Genomic DNA, 21,228 nt, shown 5'->3' with positions numbered 1-21,228 from the left:
TCAACCCTAGACAGCATTGCCAATGGTGAAGGATGATGGGAGTTGTAGTCCAGCAACATCGGGGAGGGGGCAGGTTCCCCATCCCTGCCCTAAGGCAAGCAGAACAGCCAGAACTCCAGCCTATGGTCTCTCTTTTGGAAATGAGGATTTCTGACCAATGAAAATAGCACTTTCAGAGGAGGGGTTATTTGTGTTCTGTAAGGGCTTATTCTCTGAACATGAGAAGAGCAAGCATGGCAACAGAGCAAACCTGTTTGTTTATTTACTTTGCAAAAGCAAACAAAGGACAGCCACAAATTCTAAAATGGAACAGGAACTGTTAAGTTGTGGGTGAACATATCAGACAACACAGCGATTCTTCAAACAGCTCTTGTTTATTCACTGGCCAGGACAGAACTGAATTGAAGGGTTCAGTCAGCCTGCTTATATAGAGTTCCAGTCCAATGTAACTGTAACAATTTTCTAAAACTATCCAATCACTGAATGTCACTTTTGATCCCTTATTTGCATAACTATCTACAGTATCCCCCTGCTGGCCCAGGGTGAGAACTTCAGTACATAACAGGAACCATTCCCACAAAATTCATTTTAGGTAGGCCTTGCTTGTGGCTTCAGTCCTGTATTGTACTGAATGCAGGTCAAGTCAGCACTCCAGGCCTATTGTTGTGAAAATCCTGATGTGGAGCATAGAGGTGCGTTTATATCTCTGTGCGAAAGTTCAGGCCGCTGCCCTTCAGTAACTGAGCGCAGGTGTCATCTAGCCATTCACTTTGAGCCACTGTGAAGTGTTTCTTCCAGTTTCCAACAGTGCCTGCAGGTGGGAAACCAGGTCAGAAAAGAAAAACATTGACAGCCTGGTTTTGCCAGGCACCTTTCCTAGCAGTCTTGCGTTTCATACTCTGTCTTTATGGGACCCTGAACTTCTGCCACAATTGCAGTTCACTGCAGAGCACCTGGGAAATGTTCCAAAGCAAACACAGACTACTGAGTCTTACTGTTACCCTCTTAGCAAGAGCAGAACCACTAGGTAATTTCAGATCCTAGTAATTTAATTGTCTTACAGGGTGGCCTTATATGTTTCACCTCAGCTAACAAATAACATTTCTCATCTCCCCAGCCCCCTGTTCCATGCTTGGCAATTGCTTCTACACTTCTGATATTGTCGAACAAGAAGCCAAAACCAGTTCCTAACCCCAATAAAAAGAAATAACTTCCGGACTTTGCTTTTGCCCCATTTAGAATGTGACAACACTCCCTCCCCCTCCTGCATCCTGCAGATTCTCCAAACGGTCCCCTAAGACCTGTTTTCTCTCACCTTTTCTCATGAAGGGTGACACACTATGGTCCACGAGAAAGGAGGGCAGGGTGCTGTAATTAGCCATCGGGTTTGCTTTCATGCTCTCAAACTTTGTGTGCTCCACAATCTGGTTCAGAACTGATTCTGGGAGTTCTAGGCCCATAAACTGGATCACTTTTCGGATTTCCCGGGCTGGGTCCTAAGGAGAGAAAGACAACATGGGCCTGTTAGTGATAGAGAGTTTACCTTAAGGCACTTCCCTGGCTTTAGGGAGGCTGTGTCTCCTACTTAACAGAGGGCAGTCCTCTAGCCGAAAGGCTGCCTGGCCCAAGTCCAGGTGGAAGATGGAGAAACACCAGAAAGGAGAGTGTGGGCCTTGAAGATGCCCATCAACAGCATCAGAACAGCAGACTGAGCAAACACACAGGCCGCCCGATTACAGTCTTCCTCACAATGGTGAGCTATAACTGTGTTGCTATTTAAATTACAATAATTGTTTAAATATTTGCAACTATGCATATACACCAGCATGTCCACATTGTATGCAAATCAATGTCTTCTTTTTTGTGATGCATGTCGTTTTTTGGAAACGCGAAGTGCCCCCCTCACATTTGTTTCTTGCTAGACTGCGGCACTGCCGTCAGAAAGTACCGTCTTTGAGATGTGTGTGTGTGTGTGTGTGTGTGTGTGTGAGAGAGAGAGAGAGAGAGAGAGAGAGAGAGAGAGAGAGAGACCTTCTTACCTCTTTCATATCTTCATAAAAGAGGTAGAGGACTGGGTGACGGTCCTTGGCCTCCCACCAACCACGAACATGGTCAGACCAAGAGCCCCAGGCAACTGCAAAAATAAATAAATGGACCAGTAGAAAGTGAACATGGCATCTCAGATTCGTCTCACATCTTCCTCCCTGTGTCCTGATGCACAGAGTATATTTTAGTTATTTATTATTTTTTAACATTATATTTCTACATCACCCTTCACCCGGGGATCACACAAAAATGCATAACATAGTACAAATCAAAAACAATACCCCCCCCCCCCCGTTTCTACCTAATATCAAGGAAAGAATATAGTGAGGGGCTTTGTGGATTCACATAATTTTCTCCTTCTGCGGTACATTTATGTTTCTGTTTATTTTTAAATTTAAAAACTGATCTTTATCCAAAAGGATTGTAGCATAGAGTGCAATAACCACCACTGCAGAGGTATCTCAGTAGGCCCGTTCTCATCACATCACTGAAAACTGAGCCCAGGGATCCTGGCCTCTTTCCCTGGCCTTAGGAAGGCTCTTGCGGGTAATGTCTTCTTTCCTCCCATCTCTTCGCCTCCTCCACTCACCCTTCCCAGCAACGAAATTCTCCAGAAACTCATTCCAGGTTCCAGTCTCTGGCATTATCTTGCTCATGTGGTGGAAATGGAAATAGGAGACCACATTGTCCTTGGCATTTCTGGCCACATAAATGACCTGCAGAAATACATCCGAAAGAAAAGATGACAGGGAAGTCCGAGCGTCAGGCCTCTCGCTCACCCTCTCAGCTCCAATCTGTACTCCTCTCATTTTGCCAGCAGTTACCTATGCCTTGTTTTTAAACATTAAATGAAGTGATGGTTCTTAAATGGAAGCCCATGTGATGCAATTTTTATTAAGAATATTATTTGGGTTGGGTTGGAGTGTGTGTGTGTGTGTGTGTGTGTGTGTGTGTGTGTGTTAGTTCGTTCGTTCATTGCTCAGTGAAATGAAACAAGAAGCAGCCATAACACCAACCCACCAACCACCTCATGTGGATTGTGCTGGTGTTTAATTCCTTTTAGTGGAAAGAGGTTATGAAGGCTCAAAGCTGGTCTGGAAGGACAATTCACACAAGGCCAGCCCACTACTCAAAATATCGAAGTCTAGAAGCTGAAATTATTCCGTGATAAAAGCAAAAGCAAGACAATGATGAGGGCAAAAAGAAGAGACCCGTGCTCTTGAAACATCCTCTCTTTTGGTGACAATTCCACATGATCATGGCTTCGTGCCAGAATATCAAAACAACGGAACTGAGAGATTAACATTGGTTTACATTAAACCTTGCCCTTTCATCAGTCTCACCCTGGTGAATTATCCTGACCTTGCATTTCTGTTCCCAAAAAGAAGCAGGAAGGAGCTGAACCGGGAGGTGACTTTTGAGTATACGTGGAGAGGGCATTAGGTCTGCCTGTTCAACACCTGAAAGAACAGAGGGCACAATCCAGCCTCATGATGATAAGCCCTTCACTCTACCCTCACCACTCTCTTCTCAAAAGTTAAACAGTACCCACTACTCACCAGAAACTAAAGGTTTCATAGGAGGCATGTCTATGAAGGGCATCCGCTCATAGATGGGTTTCTGATTACATTTCTCCAGGTCACCTCTATGCTGAACCATGCTCACTATTTGCTGGATCCAGGTGGTCCCTGCCAGAGGAAAGTGGGAAAGCTTAGTAGTTAGTAGTGGAGTGGGAAGAGGAAGCTCTAGGGGGTTAATGGGGGGGTGGCAGGGGGTTGGCGAGCAAGCAAGCAGGGGCACAGCCCCTAGTATATTTGCAGGTAGGTATGTTATAGGACCCATGATAGTCTTGTGATTGAAATTTGTTTTGAACCGTCTTTTATGCTGCTGCTCAAATTAAGCACCACCACCATTCATCCAGTATCCCACCATCCCTTATGTTCCCTTAGTATCTCCCCTCTGCCATGCTCAGTTTTCCTTATTTCTCTCTTTATGAACCCCTTTACCTGCTTTGGGGTAAGTGCAGATGAGAAGATCGTCAGGTCGGGCTTTAAAGCCCTGTATGGTACCCCAGTGCTCGTGTAATGTATTGGGGAAAAGGACCCCTTCAATCTCCTCCAGGGTTGCTCGCTTGGGGTGCGTGGGGTCAAAATCTCCTGGCCCTGATTCACGATCCATCACCTGGAAGCAAAATATATTGTAGTCAAATATGACCCACTCCTTGTCCCCCCCCCCAAAGAGCTGCTGCTGCTTCCTTTACTTCCTTTTGGGCCAAATCCTAGTAGGGGAGTAAAACTTCATGGCCACCTACCAGCTCTCCTCTCCTTTCAGACAGCTGCACTTCTCTCCTTTCTTCTGTCTTCCTCTTGTTTCCTGAAGTTAGTTCTTGACCCAGGAATTGCAAATTGAGAGAGCAGGGTGTGTACTTCCCCAGTTGAAGTCTCCTGTATGCTTTGGCTGGGCATCCAGCCAGGACCTTCCCCTAAATTGGCAGTAATTCCGCTAGTTGGCTAAAATTGTGTGAGATAACTCCCTCCCTCCCTCCCTCCCTCTCTCTCTCTCTCTCTCTCTCCCATGATACTTTATCAAAGGCACTGGTATGGAACCTCAGTCTCCACCCTAGCTAATTTAACCCCTTAGCATGTGTACACAGGTAGCAAACCCAGGTGTTTCCTGAACAGCCCAGGATAAGCTTTGTCCTACCATATTGCTTCATACCAAGGGAAGGGCCTTCAACCTTTGATCTGCAGTTACTGTACTCAGTTCAGGGCAAGGAATCCTGCAGGTCTAGATAACAAACGTTTACAAATTAGTACTTCCCTGACTCAAGTCGTGACTTTCTGGAAGGAATGGGGCAGGAGATGGACCTGGAGGTGATATTTGAGAATGCAGGAAAAGGACACTGCCTCCACTTGTTCCACAACTGCAACTCCAGAGGGTGAACATCCAACCTGGTGCTAAGAAGCCTTTCAAACACTCAAACTCTCACCCATTATATAATTCAATTGATACCTATTATTCACCCGAGGGATGGATTTTGGAAGGCACGTCTCTGTGAAGGGCATCTGAGCACATTTATGTAGATCTCTTCCTTGTCCTATCAAGTCTACCATTTCCTGAAATCAAGTAGTCCCTGGCATGAGGGTGGTCAGAAGAGGCATAGAGAGTGCGTAATAGTCAGCCAGTGGCCTTATCTCAGTATCCCCCTCCAACTGCTGTCTCTCCCAGAGGGAAGGACTAGACCATGTGAAAAATGAACGTAATATTTTAGCTGCAGTCCACTCATTTTCAGCTTTGTATTCTTGTTATTTAAAAAGTGTGCCTAGACATTCCATTGTTGTGCCCATAACCTAGGTTTAAGGTGCCATTTAGCTCCTAGCTTTCATATCTCAGTTTCTAATACTGCCCGTAAACCATATTTTCTTACAGAGAATCCAGGTGTCCTGCCTGATAGTTTGACCTTTGCCCTAGGGGCGCAGCGTGAGGGGGCCAGGGGGCCATAGCCCCAGGCATACAATTTTGAGGGGGCATGAACCAGGCACCCCCATGCAGGGATCCCTGTCCCGCCCTGCCTTCCGCCTGGGGTCTCTGGACCCCAAAGCCCAGCCTGGCCTCACTACCACATCCCCTGCCCCCTCACTGAATGGCTACCTGGCCAGTGTCTGGGGGCGGGGTGGGATTCACACACCAAGGGTTGTGTCGGCTAGCTGGGCTCCCCCCTGCATGGGTGGGCCGGTGGTGCAGCACAGACCCACTTGGCTCTGGTGGTGAGAGCTGGGCTGGTGCAGCGGGTTCTTTTCACCCTCTGCCCCCTCCCCCCCCCGGTGGCAGGCGCCCTGGGCACCAGCAAACCATGCAATGCCACTGCTTTCCCCCACTAGATGCCACAACAGAAAAGGCTCAACCTTTCTTTGTTCAATTTAGAGCAACACTTAAATATCATTTGCTACTGCCCACCCCGTGGTGTTTTATTGTGGACATGTTCTTGACACAACAATTGTACATTCCTGGTGGTCTTATTCTGCTTTGTTAGTTGTTCTGTGTTGCTTTCCTGACGATACCACATTATTGCTGTCTGGAGGGGTGACGTATAAGCAGGTGGTGGCAACGAGGGAGAAATAAGACAGGTCACCCATTGTTAGTCGGTTGACGCTGCAAAAACCCCACAGCACTGCCCTGGAAATGTTTTGTTGCTCAGAGAAGAGAGGAGCATGCAACAAAAATACGTTTGTTTTTCATAAACAAAGACCCACTCAAGCACAAACAATGCGGGAAAATGTGGGACCCATTTGCAACTGCCCCATTTAAGACCTAAAACAAAGCAGGGTACAATTTAAAACACCCAAATGTCATGCGGTGAGGTGGTGATCAATCTCTCCTGCCGCAGCACTGCCTTCCCCCAGCCAGACTCACTTCCAGCATCAGCCGGTGAGGAAAGGACTTTATAGGACCATGTAGATATGGCGAATGGTGGAGGACAGGGGCCAACAAACCCTTTCCTTGTGATCCTCTGGCGTTTGACCCATTCAATTTAGATCTGATGAGGAAAAGCCCCTGCTATTTTTAAGGCTGTGCTCATATTGCTGCCTTAGAACTCAGTGCTTGTCTTCATCAGTGCTTTTACAGATCCTTCCCCCACCCCAAGCTGTTCACATCAGCACTGTTTCGTTAGTTTCAGATTCGTTTCTGTTTGTGTACACACCAACAGGGGTTGGGAAGTGGGTAGGAAGGCTCTAGGACCCCATCAGAGCCTCGAGCCCCCTTCCCAAAGTCCTAGCAGGCACCTTGAGGGCTGTGGCGAGGGTGTCAAATGGCCTCACACAGGGTGGCATATTACCAAGGTCCACCCCTGTTCACACGTTTGCTGGACATGAATTAGGAATGGCTTAAGGACTCCAGTCGGTGTGGAGCTGGTTTAATTATTTATTTCATTAAATTTATACACTGCTTGATTGTAAAATAACAACAACAACAACCTAAAAGCTGTCTGAGAAACAACACCTCAATCAGTAGTATTGTATAACCAAGAAAGACTGAAAGTCTCTCTGTGAGGCATGGAGAGATGCTTACAGCTGTGTGCGGAAGGTCAGGTCGCTGCCCTTTAATAACTGGGCACAGACATGATCTAGCTGTTCACTTTGAGCCACTGTGAAGTGTTCCTTCCAGTTTCCTACGGTTCCTGCAGGTGGGGAAGACAATCCAGAAAAAATTAAGCTGTTTAACATCCCTTCAACCATCTGTTTTCCTATCTTCTTTTCTTTTTCTTTTAACTCAGCAGATTTCAAACTTTCTCCGTTTAGGGAGCCCTTCCTCAACTTAGTAAATCTGCTCAGGAACTCTTGCACAGGATTCTGGGAAGTAGTCTAGGGCAAACCTTTGGCTGATGTGAGGGACTACTGGCCCAATAGTTTCTCTGCCTGAAGTAAAAATCTCCCTCCTGCAAGCTGTACATTTCATTTTGGAGCCGGTGTGTCATTCCTACTTCGGTTATGAATTCACTGTTTGGCCTTGAGCCTTTCACCATCTCTCAGCTCCGGTACTCCAACTGGAAATTAGGAGTGATATATACTGACCCACCTTACAGGGTTGTTGTGTGGAGGCAAAGATGTTGAAGATTTTACAATCTTAAATGCACGGTCCTTGTTACCCACTTATACCTGAAAGCAAATTCCTGGCTATTACTTTTTGAGGCGGATTGAGCATCATGGGACAGAACAGTGGTGAGTGATGGGAGGGCTACAATTATCTCCCAACCGTTAGCTTCTACCAGCTGACTGGCTAAGGGACAGGATCAACACCCCCCCCCCCAAATGAAGCACAATCCTCATCTCCCTTTTCAACATTCCCGAGTTCAAAATGACTCCCAAAATCTCTGAAGGTTGTCACTTCCAATAGCTATTTCATAATATTGCTGAACTACCCTGAATGCAGGGCACCAAGTAGCCCCCCCCCGGGGGGGGGTCAGCCAATGAAAGGGCCACATCCCCAAAGTCTGATGGGCACTGCCATTCAAAGTGTGCATGTGTGCCATGCCGTGCCGTGCCATGCAATCAATTATGTGAGGCAGGACTTACCTGCCCCCCAAATATTTTATTCAAGTTGGCACCTGAAATAAGAATATTGAGGGGTCCCTACAAGGGGTTCAACTTCTTAAGGAAGACTGGACCTTTGGAGAGAGCGTACCTTTTAAGGCTCAAACCGGTTAGGAAATTCGAGACCAGACCAGGATATACGGCAGCAAAGCAGCTATAAGCCCGATCTTTATTAAAGCTGTTGCAACAGGGTGCTCACCCCACACGCAGGAGAGAGGAGGAGGACCAAGAACAAAGGTGTGTCTGCCCTTATATAGACTGTGAAATTGCCCACCCTGTAGCTCAAGACCACCCCCCAGATACATCATACCTACAGCACAGAAGGGGTGTAGCCCAAGACCACCCCCTTAATACATCAGAGAAGGGGCGGACTACAACAGAAATCTGAGTGCGTTGTTTTTTCTCCTGTCTGCTAGGTTACTTGATTGGGTTACCTAGGCATCCTGGCCACTCTTTTGTTATGATAACTACTCAACTCCTGAATCCAGGTGACAGGTCACAGGGTCACCCTTTTCACATCTTAAATGTGCCCTTGAGACAGGATTTGTGAGCAAAGAGACAATGGGAAGGCTCCCCATTTCCTTCGACCTTGCAGAGAAATATATGAGGTCAATTTGGAAGAGAGAAAATGGTTTCAGGGCTTTTCTGTGGGTTTCAGACATGTGGTTTACATATTTGTATGTGTTTGCTTGGTACATTTATGAACATCTATTTTATATATATATAAGACCTTAAAATTCTTATAACACACCCTGACTGAAAGTGATTGTGCACTGCTTGCTTTCACTGTTGCCCCTATCAGTCCCCTCCCCCCTCCTGTCAGATGGGTCTTTGGTTCCCACCTTTTCTCATGAAGGGCGAGATGCTTTGGTCCAGGAAGGCAGAAGAGAAGGTGGTATAATTTGTCATTGGGTTTGTTTTCATGTTCTCAAAATCTGTGTGCTGCACAATCTGGTTGAGAACAAATTCTGGGAGCTCTATTCCCAGGAACCGGGCTACCTTCTGAATTTCCCGGGCCGGATCCTATAGAAAAAGAAAGGCAATTGGGAATTATGTTCACATGTGGTGGGGGTGTAAATATGATTTTTTTTTCTGGCAAAGGGTGTTGAAGGAGATAACACAAATCACTGGGTTAAAGCTGACCAAAAGTCCAGAGGTAGCATTATTATCAATTTATGATGGGGTGGAAGGTTTGCAGACTATGAAGGACTTGCTCACAAATTTATTGACAGCTGCACAAATTATGATAGCTAGGAAATGGAAGGGGCAAGCAGAATATAAAATGGGGGAATGGTATAAAGAGGTGTGGGATATAGCTATTAATGATAAATTAACGTGTCATTAAGGTAAGACAGGGAATATGCAGGAAAAATGATTTCAAGGAAATATGGAAGGCGTTTGTAGAATTTGTACTGTTAAAATAAAAAGGGGCAAACCATCGCAAGAGGTGTTGAAATTTTGGGAGGTTGAATAATTACAATGGAATGGTCTTGGTGGTGTGGTGCACATTTTTATTCTTATATATTTATGATCATTACTTTGTCATGATCATCATCATCATCATGAAAAAAGAAGAAGCAACAGCAGTTAGAAAGAAAGAAAGAAAGAAAGAAAGAAAGAAAGAAAGAAAGAAAGAAAGAAAGAAAGACAAGAGTTGTGATGGGTAGTGTGGCAAATCAGGTTTTGTTCATCTAGAAATCTAGTATTCCTAAACCATCATCAACAGCAGCATCATTAAATTTAGTGACTACTACTAATAATAATCCCACCTTAAGCCAAAGGAGCCCAGGGTGGCAAAAACATCAATAATTTTTTTTAAAAAAAGCGTTCTCCAAACCGTTAAAAATGTTCTCAAAGCAGTGATTTCAGGATCGCCCAGAACAGTATCTTTCAGCCATCAAATGCATAAACAGAAATGTTTTTAAATTCCTCATGAAAGTCAGTAATGAGGGAAACAGATCCACCTCACTATGGAGGGCATTCCACAGAGAGCTACCACTAAAAAGACCCTGTCATGGGTCAGCGCCAACCGGGCAGTCTCTGTTGTGAAGTCGTGATCCTGTGAGCAGGGACCGCTGGGTGGGGCCCCTCAGGCAGGTGGTAACAATTAGTTCCCAAAGTGGGAGCATGCGATGGGGCTGGCTGGTTGACAGCATTCCTAGCCCCTATAAACCTTTGAGTTAACCTGCTGGGGGAGGGAGAGAACACGCTGTGTTTTAGACTTGCTGTTTGATGTTCTGTAGCTGGTATTACCAGAGAAGAAGCCAATAAAGCCTGGTAACCCATTCAGTCCCTGCGTGTGATTGATTAGAAGCTTGGAGGGAGGACTTGGGAAAGTGACCCCTTCCTTGACGGTCTCTAGCAGCAGCACCACCAGCACAACATTTCCCTGATGGAAATAGGGACATCCTATTCCTATTCCTATTCTTTACTTCTCTATGATTCTGTGAATTCTCCTCACCCCCAGGGATTGCCTGCGAGATGAAATACATTTTACCACATGATGGAATCTGGCTCCTTATGACTTGGAGTCTGTTATGTTATGCTCACTGAATTTGTTTCTGGCTCTTTTGGGGCCCTGCTGCCAGAAGCCCACGGCGTCAGAATATTTCTTCAAAGCATTTCTAGTGCAAATAATCTCCTTAGTGGAACCTACAGCCTTATGTGTATGTTGCCTCTTACCTCTTTCACGTCTTCGTAAAAAACGTACAGAATTGGGTGACGTTCTTTGGCCTCCCACCATCCACGAACATGGTTGGCCCATGAGCCGTAGGTCACTAAAAAATAGACCGAAGGGTTAGAGCAGGGGTCAGCAACCTTTTTCAGCCATGGGCCAGTCCACCATCCCTCAGACCATGTGGTGGGCTGGACTATATATATTTTTGGGGGGTGGGGAATGAACAAATTCCAGTGCCCCACAAATAAAAGCACACATTTGAAATGAAAGCACTCATTCCACTCATGTAAAAACATGCAGGTTCCTGGACCATCCGCGGGCTGTATTGAGAAGGCGATTGGCCCGCATCTGGCCCACGGGCCTTAGGTTGCCTACCCCTGGGTTAGAGAGTGAAGCATGGTGCCCAGACCTGTGTCCGCCTCTTCCCCATAGTGCAACTTTCCCCATGGCTGGAAAAACAACAGCAAATAACTTTGCAGGTTCACATGACTTGCCCGCTTGCTTCAGAGGATTTTTCAGACTCTCCATTCTTTGCACTAACCAATAATCTCATTTCTCTTCCTGTATTAGAAGACTTAACCTATGTACACTTTAGCAGCTTAAAATGCAGCAAAGTCTTTTACCCCCCGCTGCATTTCAAGGAGCATTTCTTACCTTGCTATACAGACCAGAGACTGGGCAGGAATGTATTTGTCCAATGCGCATTACCTATCTGGGCTCTCCTTGGCTTCACCCTCCACCAAATCCTGTTCAATGAAGCTGTCATACGTACATGTGCAATAGCTGTCACGAATGGTCACACTTCAGCTTAAAGGTGGCTTACATTTTCAAATTAGGTGAAAATGTAGTATTCCTCAAGAATCTACAAGATAGATGTGAATTGTGGCTAGTGTCATGTGTATACAGCTTCAGACACCACAGACACTGAGAGCAAAGCCATAGCTGGCGGGTGGGGAGGTCTAGCCAGGGTTTCTGCTCTGGGTGAAGCCTCCAGAGGGTCGCCATTGAGGCTCCCAGCATGTCTGGGCTTCAGCCAGAGAGAAAGATGAAAAGGCTGATTTACAACAAGATGCAGGGAGAGGGAGAGTTGGAAGATCTGGAGAGGTTGCGTGGCTCTCCCCAGTGAAGCATAAGATAGGATCCCCTGTGGGTTTGCTACTGTGTGAGAAGGAAATTCTGGAGTGACTGAGGGAGGGGTGGGAAACTGAGGAAGAGAATCCAACTGATGATCCTTGGGGTCTCTTCCAACTCTACAATTCTATGAATCTATGATCCCTTCAGAACCTGGACTGTGCTTATATAGCTAAGGATGAGTCATTTTACAGGCTATACATGATCTACACACAGGAAAGTAAGGGGTATGTGAGCATTTTTCCTGCCAGAGGCAGTTCCCTGGCAAGTTCTGGTCAGCTCGGCTGCGTTAGGGTTGTAATGGAAGGGCACTTTCTACTTTAGTCTCACAAAAAGCATTTCTTCACTTTACAGGGAACCTAAAATGACTACAAAATGATCATTTCCTGAAATGAGTAATCAAACAAAAATAGAATGGAAAGGAATGTTGTTGAAGCTTACTTGGGAGTAAATTTACATGTCAAAACTCATTGAAAGGGTTTGCACAGAACCAAGAAGATGGGTGTGTGGCAAAAAGCCTCAAAGAGACAAAGAGAGATTTTTTTTAAAGAAAACCAGAGGGTCTTGGCTGATCTTATGGAAATGCAGTCTTTCAATGATCCTGTGACCCTGGAAGTTCTATTTTTGACAAACAATTTGCTTTTATTGGAAGGGATGCTCTTTTTCCCTTTGGTCATACTGTACAGTCATAATACTTCTTAGGATTCATTTGTATTCAAATGATACCGGTATATTGCCGACATTTTATGCCCTTTATGATTAAATGTGTTGAGGGGTGTGGGTGGGTGGGTGTCTGCATGCATCCAGGGGGAGGGGTGGCAAACTGGGTCTTTGACCCGCGTGACAGAAAGCCCAGATTCAGCCCTGACTGAGAGCATGCTGGAGCTGGAGTAAACAGTAGTATTTACACAGATACAACTCTGCTAGAACAGGAAGGCCTCCTGAAAAGGAGTGTCTGTTCTTCTATTCTTGTCCTCTAGTCTCCACTTACCTCCCCCTGCAATGTATTTCTCAATAAACTCTTCCCACGTTCCAGGTTCTGGAAGGATTTTGTTCATGCGGTGAAAGTGAAAGTAGGAGACTGCATTGTCCTTGGCATTCCTGGCCACATAAATGATCTGTGGGTCAAGAGAGAACCCAGGAGTCCTAGTCACAAGCCTTTTACTCTGCACTGTTCCAGTCCATACGAATCACCTCACCTTCCCGCTTTTTGTAGTGCTCTGTTCTTTCGCAAGACAGTTCTAGGCGTGTCTACTCAGAAATAAGTCCCCGTGAACTGAATGAGAATTATAGCTAGATCAGTATGTTTAAATCTACAACAAAGCCATATTGAAGACACAAACTCAGCTTGGCCACACCACTATGAGTGAGGAGCAGGAGTTGCACTGATGGCACTCTGCTAATGCTCAGAGGCACTCCTTCACTTGTATCTCGCATATTCTGAAGCAGAATCTAGCACTGCAAACAGGCTTAATGCAGGATCAGATTAAGCTTGCAGTCTGAACATGTTTAGAGGCATCCTCTTTTAATTTTAGCTTTACATTTTCCAGGCAGTGGTGCAGGTAGGTAATTTAGACCCTAGACATAATGATCTAACGAAGCTCCTTAAGATGCTCATGTGTATCATTTCAGTTGCAATGCATACAATTGAGCATTTCTCCCCATGACAACTACCATTCCATGCTTCACATTTTCTGTACTGTTTTCCTGATAACGTTAGCAGACAAAAACAGCTTGCCAACCTTCAGATTGGCTGCTCCCTAGGCTGCATCACTGGTCCCAAGGCAGAAGGGGTGTAGCTCAGCAGTGGAGCATCTTTCTTGCGTGCAAGTTTCAATTCCTGGCGTCTCCAGGTAGGTCTGGGAGTGACCACTATTTGAAACCCTGGATATAGGCTGCTATTCAGTGTGGATTGTCACAGAAAAAATATATCGCCATGGACAAGTGCTCCACAATAAGGAGTATAGGCAAGCAGACAAATATAGACATAGACTTTTTCTTTACAGTCACTTGTGTATTTGACAGAAGTAACATCAACTCATACGTCAAGACCCGGACGCTGTTGTACAGCTCAATGATTAAGCCCCTTTGTGGAAAGAAATGCTGAGTTTACCGGAACAGCATTTGTCTGCTTGTCTATACTGTACTCCTTCTTGTAGAGCACTTGTCCTTGGTGATATATTTTTCTGTGACTTTGCATTGTGCTATAATATCACCACCCTTTGTATTGTCTGTCGAAGTCAGTGTGGACAGCAACTGGACTTGGAAGACCAATGGTCTGAATAAGGCAGCTTCCTGCATTTCTAAGGTTGAGCCCGGAAATTGAAATTGAAACCCAGGGTGGAATCTCAGCTCCTATTAAGCCATCTACATCGCCCAACTTGTTCTGACCTTGCAGTTTTGTTTCCAGAAGGAAGGCGGCAGGAGCTGGACTGGGAGGTGGGATTTGATCGTGCGTGGAGAGGGCATTCCCGCCGCCACTTCCAAGCCTGCAAAAGCAGAGGGTGACTTATAACCTTGTGCTGAGAGAGTCTTTGCCCTTCCTATCCTCTCCCTGAATTAGTGCCTGTTACTCACCTGAGGGTATGGGCTCTGGGGGAAACAGGTCTATGAAGGGGTTCCGCAGGTAGATTGGCACCTGAGCATATTTCTGGGGGTCTCCTCCTTGCTGGATCATGTACACAATTTCCTGCATCCATGTAGTCCCTGCCAGCGAGGTGTGGATAGCAACAAAGAAAATCTGCTTAGGCTGAAGCCAGTAGCCCTTGGTCTCCCCTTTCCCATCCCCATGTGATTTCTCTCCATTTACCTGCTTTGGGGTAAGTGCAGATGAGAAGATCGTCAGGGCGCGCTTGGAAGCCTTTCAGTTGATCCCAGTTCTCTTCCATTTCTCTGAGCAAAGGGACTCCCTCAACTTCCACCAGCACTGGACGACACTCGGACTTCAGGTCAAGACCTTCCAGCTCAGATTCGAGACCCATTGCCTGCTAATGGAGCAACAGGAATAATATAGTGCGGTCATTTCAAGAGGGGCTTGTTCCCCACAGCTGTGCAGCCCTGGAATCAAAGGCATCTCTCCTAGCCAGACTTCAGCCAGCCTGCCTAAGATGCATCCCAGCCTTTTTCACCCCCTTCTTCTTCCTAGGACACCTTGCTCTCAATACAGTGGTACCTCGGGTTACAGACACTTCAGGTTACAGACTCTGCTAACCCAGAAATAGTACCTCGGGTTAAGAACTTTGCTTCAGGATGAGAACAGAACTCGCCCGGCGGCAGAGGGAGGCCCCATTAGCTAAAGTGGTACCTCAGGTTAAGAACAGTTTCAGGTTAAGAACGGACCTCCAGAACAAATTAAGTTCTTAACCCAAGGTACCACTGTACTCTCTTTTCCTGACACCTCAAACACAAACCCCATCACCATGGCAACCTCTGTCTGTCCAGGTCCAATAATTCCTCTCAGGTGGGCCAGCAACACCTTTTGTCATTTACAGATAGGTAGCCGTGTTGGTCTGCCATAGTCAAAACAAAACAAATTCCTTCCAGTAGCACCTTAAAGACCAACTAAGTCAGTTCTTAGTATGAGCTTTCGTGTGCATGCACACTTCTTCAGATACACTGAAACAGAAGTTTCCAGACCCTTCTATATAGTGAGAAGGTGGGGAGGGGTATTACTCAGAAGGGTGGTGGGAATGGGTGATTGGCAGATAGCTGTGATGAGCCTGTTGACGACTCTTAACGACTGCAATAGGTCTTACAGGAAAAAGCAAGGGGTGAAAAGGTGAAAAATGGCTTTGTCATGTATAATGAGATAAGAATCCAAGGTCTTTGTTCAGACCAGGTTTTTCCATGGTTTTGAGTTTGGTGATAAGTTGTAATTCAGCAGCTTCTCTTTCCAGTCTATTTCTGAAATTCCTTTGTAGTAAAACAGCTACTTTGAGATCTTGTATAGAATGTCCTGGGAGATTGAAATGTTCTCCTACTGGTTTCTCTGTCTTGTGATTCCTGATGTCCGATTTATGTCCGTTTATTCTTTGGCGTAAGGTCTGGCCTGTTTGTCCAATATAGAGAGCTGAAGGACACTGTTGGCATTTTATGGCATACACAATGTTAGACGATGAGCAATTAAATAGTCCCGAGATGGTATGTGTGATGTTGTTGGGGCCAGTAATGGTGTTGTCCGGGTGTATGTGGCAGCAAAGTTGGCATCTGGGTTTATTGCAGGCTCTGGTGCCAGTGTCCGTGTTAGGTCTGGTTGTAGTATTATTGTGGGTTAGGAGTTGTTTAAGACTGGGTGGCTGTCTGTAGGCAATGAAAGGTCTTCCTCCCAGAGCTTGAGAAAGAATCCTGGACAATGACAGTTCTCTTTCTCAAGCTCTGGGAGGAAGACCTTTCATTGCCTACAGACAGCCACCCAGTCTTAAACAACTCCTAACCCACAATAATACTACAACCAGACCTAACACGGACACTGGCACCAGAGCCTGCAATAAACCCAGATGCCAACTTTGCTGCCACATACACCCGGACAACACCATTACTGGCCCCAACAACATCACACATACCATCTCGGGACTATTTAATTGCTCATCGTCTAACATTGTGTATGCCATAAAATGCCAACAGTGTCCTTCAGCTCTCTATATTGGACAAACAGGCCAGACCTTACGCCAAAGAATAAACGGACATAAATCGGACATCAGGAATCACAAGACAGAGAAACCAGTAGGAGAACATTTCAATCTCCCAGGACATTCTATACAAGATCTCAAAGTAGCTGTTTTACTACAAAGGAATTTCAGAAATAGACTGGAAAGAGAAGCTGCTGAATTACAACTTATCACCAAACTCAAAACCATGGAAAAACCTGGTCTGAACAAAGACCTTGGATTCTTATCTCATTATACATGACAAAGCCATTTTTCACCTTTTCACCCCTTGCTTTTTCCTGTAAGACCTATTGCAGTCGTTAAGAGTCGTCAACAGGCTCATCACAGCTATCTGCCAATCACCCATTCCCACCACCCTTCTGAGTAATACCCCTCCCCACCTTCTCACTATATAGAAGGGTCTGGAAACTTCTGTTTCAGTGTATCTGAAGAAGTGTGCATGCACACGAAAGCTCATACCAAGAACTGACTTAGTTGGTCTTTAAGGTGCTACTGGAAGGAATTTGTTTTGTTTTGACCTTTTGTCATGTCTAATATCCCAGGTGAGGCCCTGGCTTGGAAAGGAAGCTTGGCCTGTATTTTTCCACTGGCCTGCAAACTTCCCTTCAAATAATCAAAAATCCTACCATTGTTAATGTATGGGGTTTAGCTACCCCCCCAAATCATGTTGTACTTTACTGCTTATCCCCACTCTCCTTCAGCACCTGCTCTCCTTCAGCACCACTTGCTGACCCCGGAAGAACAAAACTTGCTTCACTCATTACTCCAGTTACGAACCTTGGTCATTCTTTACTTTCTTTACCTTGTCTCTCTTCTCTTGCCTCCGAAAGAAACTGCACTGCACAGGACCTGCCTAAGGTGTGTCTGCTTATATGACAGAGTCCAGAGGGGTGAGGAGGGAGGTGCTTCTGACTGCTGTTTTTCTCATGCTAGGCCCAGGCATCCAGCCAAGAGCCGTGACTCTAGGATAGTGTTGACTATAGGAGTGTGTCCTTGAGGATTAAAGTCGGGGGGGGGATCAAAGCAGGACTTTGGGGCAGACATCCAGAACTGCACTGAGCAGAATGAGTCCCACCCCTCGGCTTCAGGTTCTTCAGATGCAGCTGGGCTGGCGTACCACGTTTTGAAGTCCGTGGAAGCTTAGGCATGCCTTCTGAAAGGGGGCCTATTCCTGGTAAGACTCTTCAAAACGAAGTTAACCTTACCTATACGGAAACCAGCATGTGGGATAAATGTCCCTGCATATCCCGTGTGAAAAGCACAATCAGAGAACTCTGACCTGCACCCGGCATCATTTAAGTCCTTAAAGGTTGGGCCCTTCTAGAGATTTGTTTTGGACTACAATTCCCATCATCCTTGACCATTGGTCCTGCCAGCTAGGCATGATGGGAGTTGTAGTCCAAAAGCAGCTGGATACCCAAGTTTGGGAAACCATGGTCTAACCGATCTCCACAGCGCTGTGGTAAGGATAAAATGGGGAGGACCATGTATATACTGCCCTGAGCTCCTTAAAGGAAAAGTGTGATATGAATGTAATAAATAAATACAAATAAATAAATAAATAAATAAGCCGTGTAGGGCTTTGTAGGTTAAAATCTGCACTTTAAATTGGGCCAGGACTTGAGACTGGGAAGTGCTGGCAGGATGTGATTAAAAATCCCCACTCCCAGCTGCTAATCTTGCAGCTCTAGTTTGACACAACAGCAGTTTCCAGACGATTTTTAATGGCAGCCCCAGGTGCAACACATTGCTGTTGTCTAAGCAGGAGGTTACCTGAGCACAGAGCACTGTAACTCAGCTGTCCTTATCCAGGTATGGTCACAGCTAGCATTTTGGCCCAAAAGCTGATAAAAGACACTTTGAGGCCACATAGAAAATACCGGTACTTGAGCTCCTGTCGCCTGTGGGAAGAACTCTGGCAGGAGCTGGCCTTCCTCCTGGCCTGGCCATTGTCCCCAGTTCTGCCCTTGGCTCTGATCCGAGGGGAACGGTGCTTGTGGGGAGGGCAAGATGTCCAGGATTGCCACTAATACTGATGTGGGAGGAGGGAATTCCACCAAGCCCTCTCCTGTGAGGAGCCCAACTGCCAATATGCCAGCTGTCTGTGTGCGAGTGTGGCAGGAGTGTGGCTTTGCCCTCCAGGCCTGGGTGTTGCCACTACCTCTGCTCGTGGATCTGACCTGCGGGTGGGAACAGTGCTTCAGAGGAGGAACTGCTCATGATCCCAGGTAAAGAGAGCCAAAACTGACATTGAAATGGGTTGAAACTTGAGCTTACTCCCCCCTCCCTCCTCTCATTCATTTTTCCTCTTGTGCCATGTCTTTGTGAGCCTGAGGGCAGAGGGGTGGTCTTAGACATAGGAGCCGACTCCTGGCGGCCAAGTTCCCTTCACACACACCCCAATAAAACATTTGAGGAGGCCAGCTCCACGCCCCACCCCAATGGATAGCTGTTGCCATTCAAATGGTGTGTGTATGACACATCTTGTGAATGATTATGTAAGGCGGGGCTTAAACACCCCCCCCCCTCATATTTTGTTCAAGTTGGTCTTAGAAATTATTTTTGTAAGTTGCTCTTTAAGCCTTTTGAGGCTAAAGGGCTAGGCATAAATGCTGAAAATAAGGAATTATGAGCTCAATTCCGCTGTCCCTCTGGCCCTACTTACTGGCAAGGAAATAAAAATGGTACAATCGCCTACCAACTTCCCTCCCTTCACCAGTTACCAGAAAGCACCTTTTTGTTCCCCTGTACTGCTGTTTGTCTGTACGGTGGTACCTCGGGTTAAGTACTTAATTCGTTCCGGAGGTCTGTTCTTAACCTGAAACTGTTCTTAACATGAAGCACCACTTTAGCTCATGGAGCCTCCTGCTGCTGCCACGCCGCCGGAGCACGATTTCTGTTTTCATCCTGAAGTACTATTTCTGGGTTAGCGGAGTCTGTAACCTGAAGCGTATGTAACCTGAAGCATATGTAACCCGAGGTACCACTGTGCTCTACTGTTTGTCTGTACTATACTATTTGTCTGTACTGCTTGTTCTAGTCAGGTCTGGCTAGAATGCTTGTGTTTTTTGGTGAGGTATTTTCTCTTGCCTCTGGTTTCTTGTGCTCCAGGACTGGGTTCCGTCTGCTGCTTCCTGGCCTTGCTGTGCAGATTTCACCATGGCCATATATTTTGTGGAGGTTAATGTGGGCTTGAGTAGTGATACCCTACTGTAATGGGGTATGGGGTTGCTTGTGCGTAAAGCGCAAACTGCTCCAAGCTGAGTAGTTTGGATAAAACCTTCCCCCCAGGCTGGACAGTCAGTACACCATGACTGTCTCAATCACTGGAAGAATCCGTCAGTGGGCGTTTCCTGAATTTCTTCCAACATAAAAGTTCTTTCACACCCAATCGTCGCCTCCCTTCTCTGCGCGAAAGCTGTCTGCGCAGAGTGGGCGTCCCCAGAGGAGGTCCCGTGCTCTCCCCGCTGGTTTCACTGGAAGAGTCCTGGAGCCTTCTCTCTGCAGTTCCCTCGGACTCCCCTTTCTCCCTGGTGTCACTTCTATCTCCTTCCCCAGCGGAAGCGTCCTCTCTCCCTTTGCTGGTTCCCTCTCCAGCATCATCATTAGGGAGCCTCAGTGCCACCCTTGGCTCCGATGGCAGTTCCCTGACACCTACGACATCTGCAAACGGAGAACACTGATTCCAACCCCACGCCACTACCTTAAAATGCCTAAATCAGCTGGCCGTTGTGATACCCTCTGATCTTCCGCTCACGCCAGCAATCTGTGCTGGAGTGTAAACAGACGTGTGACATGTAACAATCCACAAATCTGCAGCAAAGGGTGGAATAGAATTCCCAACAGGCACCACCATTATCCTGTTCTGCTAGGGAAAGTTGCAATGATTACCAGAGCCTCTTCGAGCCACAGAATTACACCGGCTACCAATTCAGCTACTGAGCGTAAGAAGGGCCTGCTGGATCAGGCCAATGGCCCATCTAATCCAGCATCCTGTTCTCACAGTGGCCAACCAGATGCCTGTGGGAAACCAGCCAGCAGGATCTGAGCACAAGAGCCCTCTCCCTTGCTGCGCTTTCCAGAACTGGTAGTCAGAAGCACTGCTGCCTCCGACTGTGGCTGCAGAGCAGAGCCATTGTGGATAGCAGCTGTTGTTGAAAACCCCAACACGGCCTCTTGGTTTGAGATTGAGGAATTAAAAGAGGGGAGACTCACAAAGGCTTTTGCAGGGCTCTTCCCTTTTCAGTCCCCATCCTATTCTGATTTTTATAGGGGTGGGAGAATGCAAGAGAAATGTTGCTGTTGAGTTTGCTTGCAAAATTCAGCTTTTGTTCTCCCTTCCTGGTCAAGGGGCATTGAAAGGAGAAAAATAATAGAGCATCGGCAACAGATCCTGTCCTAGAGGGCTTGGCAAAAGTGTGTTTGAATCAGCCCTCTTTTAAGGAAACAAATAAAATGATCATGGGTTGTGGCTAATTAAAACCTATTCAGAATGTCTGTTTGAAACCATTGGACCTAATTTAGCCATGGCTATCCATTTAAATGACTCTACTTTGCATAGAACTAACCTCATACTTTCATAGTTTCCCAAACAAAATTCACTTTGGTCCTTCCA

At 46.3% G+C, this 21,228-nt stretch overlaps 1 protein-coding gene across 1 annotated transcript; it reads right to left on the bottom strand.

Annotated features, from left to right (window-relative positions):
* Window positions 1–238: 238 nt before the first annotated feature.
* On the bottom strand, window positions 239–17,485 carry LOC309326903 (uncharacterized protein). The gene is made up of 16 exons (XM_081835933.1): window positions 17,391–17,485; window positions 14,756–14,933; window positions 14,524–14,652; window positions 14,338–14,435; window positions 12,938–13,064; window positions 10,821–10,915; window positions 8,981–9,161; window positions 8,121–8,152; window positions 4,358–4,528; window positions 4,053–4,227; window positions 3,606–3,734; window positions 3,409–3,506; window positions 2,636–2,762; window positions 2,040–2,134; window positions 1,316–1,496; window positions 239–811 (listed from the first exon to the last, which is right to left on the bottom strand). The coding sequence occupies exons 1-16, from the start codon at window positions 17,397–17,399 to the stop codon at window positions 699–701; spliced, it is 1,938 nt and encodes a 645-aa protein (XP_081692059.1). The 5' UTR covers window positions 17,400–17,485; the 3' UTR covers window positions 239–698.
* Between the last annotated feature and the right edge of the window lie 3,743 nt (window positions 17,486–21,228).

This window comes from Podarcis erhardii, assembly GCF_964252035.2.
Source record: "Podarcis erhardii genome assembly, chromosome: 13".
In the NCBI taxonomy this organism is placed as follows: domain Eukaryota; kingdom Metazoa; phylum Chordata; class Lepidosauria; order Squamata; family Lacertidae; genus Podarcis; species Podarcis erhardii.
Note: the sequence above shows the minus strand (reverse complement) of the source record. Positions and strands in the feature narration are given on the sequence as shown.

What these genes read in the sequence shown, in the direction of transcription:
- LOC309326903 (XM_081835933.1), bottom strand. An exon ending in TCTGGAAACAAAACTGCAAG is followed by an intron (nt 13,065 to 14,337) that starts GTCAGAACAAGT and finishes CTTGACCCACAG; the next exon opens with ATCATTTATGTGGCCAGGAA. An exon ending in TTTATGAAGATATGAAAGAG is followed by an intron (nt 1,497 to 2,039) that starts GTAAGAAGGTCT and finishes TTCTCTCCTTAG; the next exon opens with GACCCAGCCCGGGAAATCCG.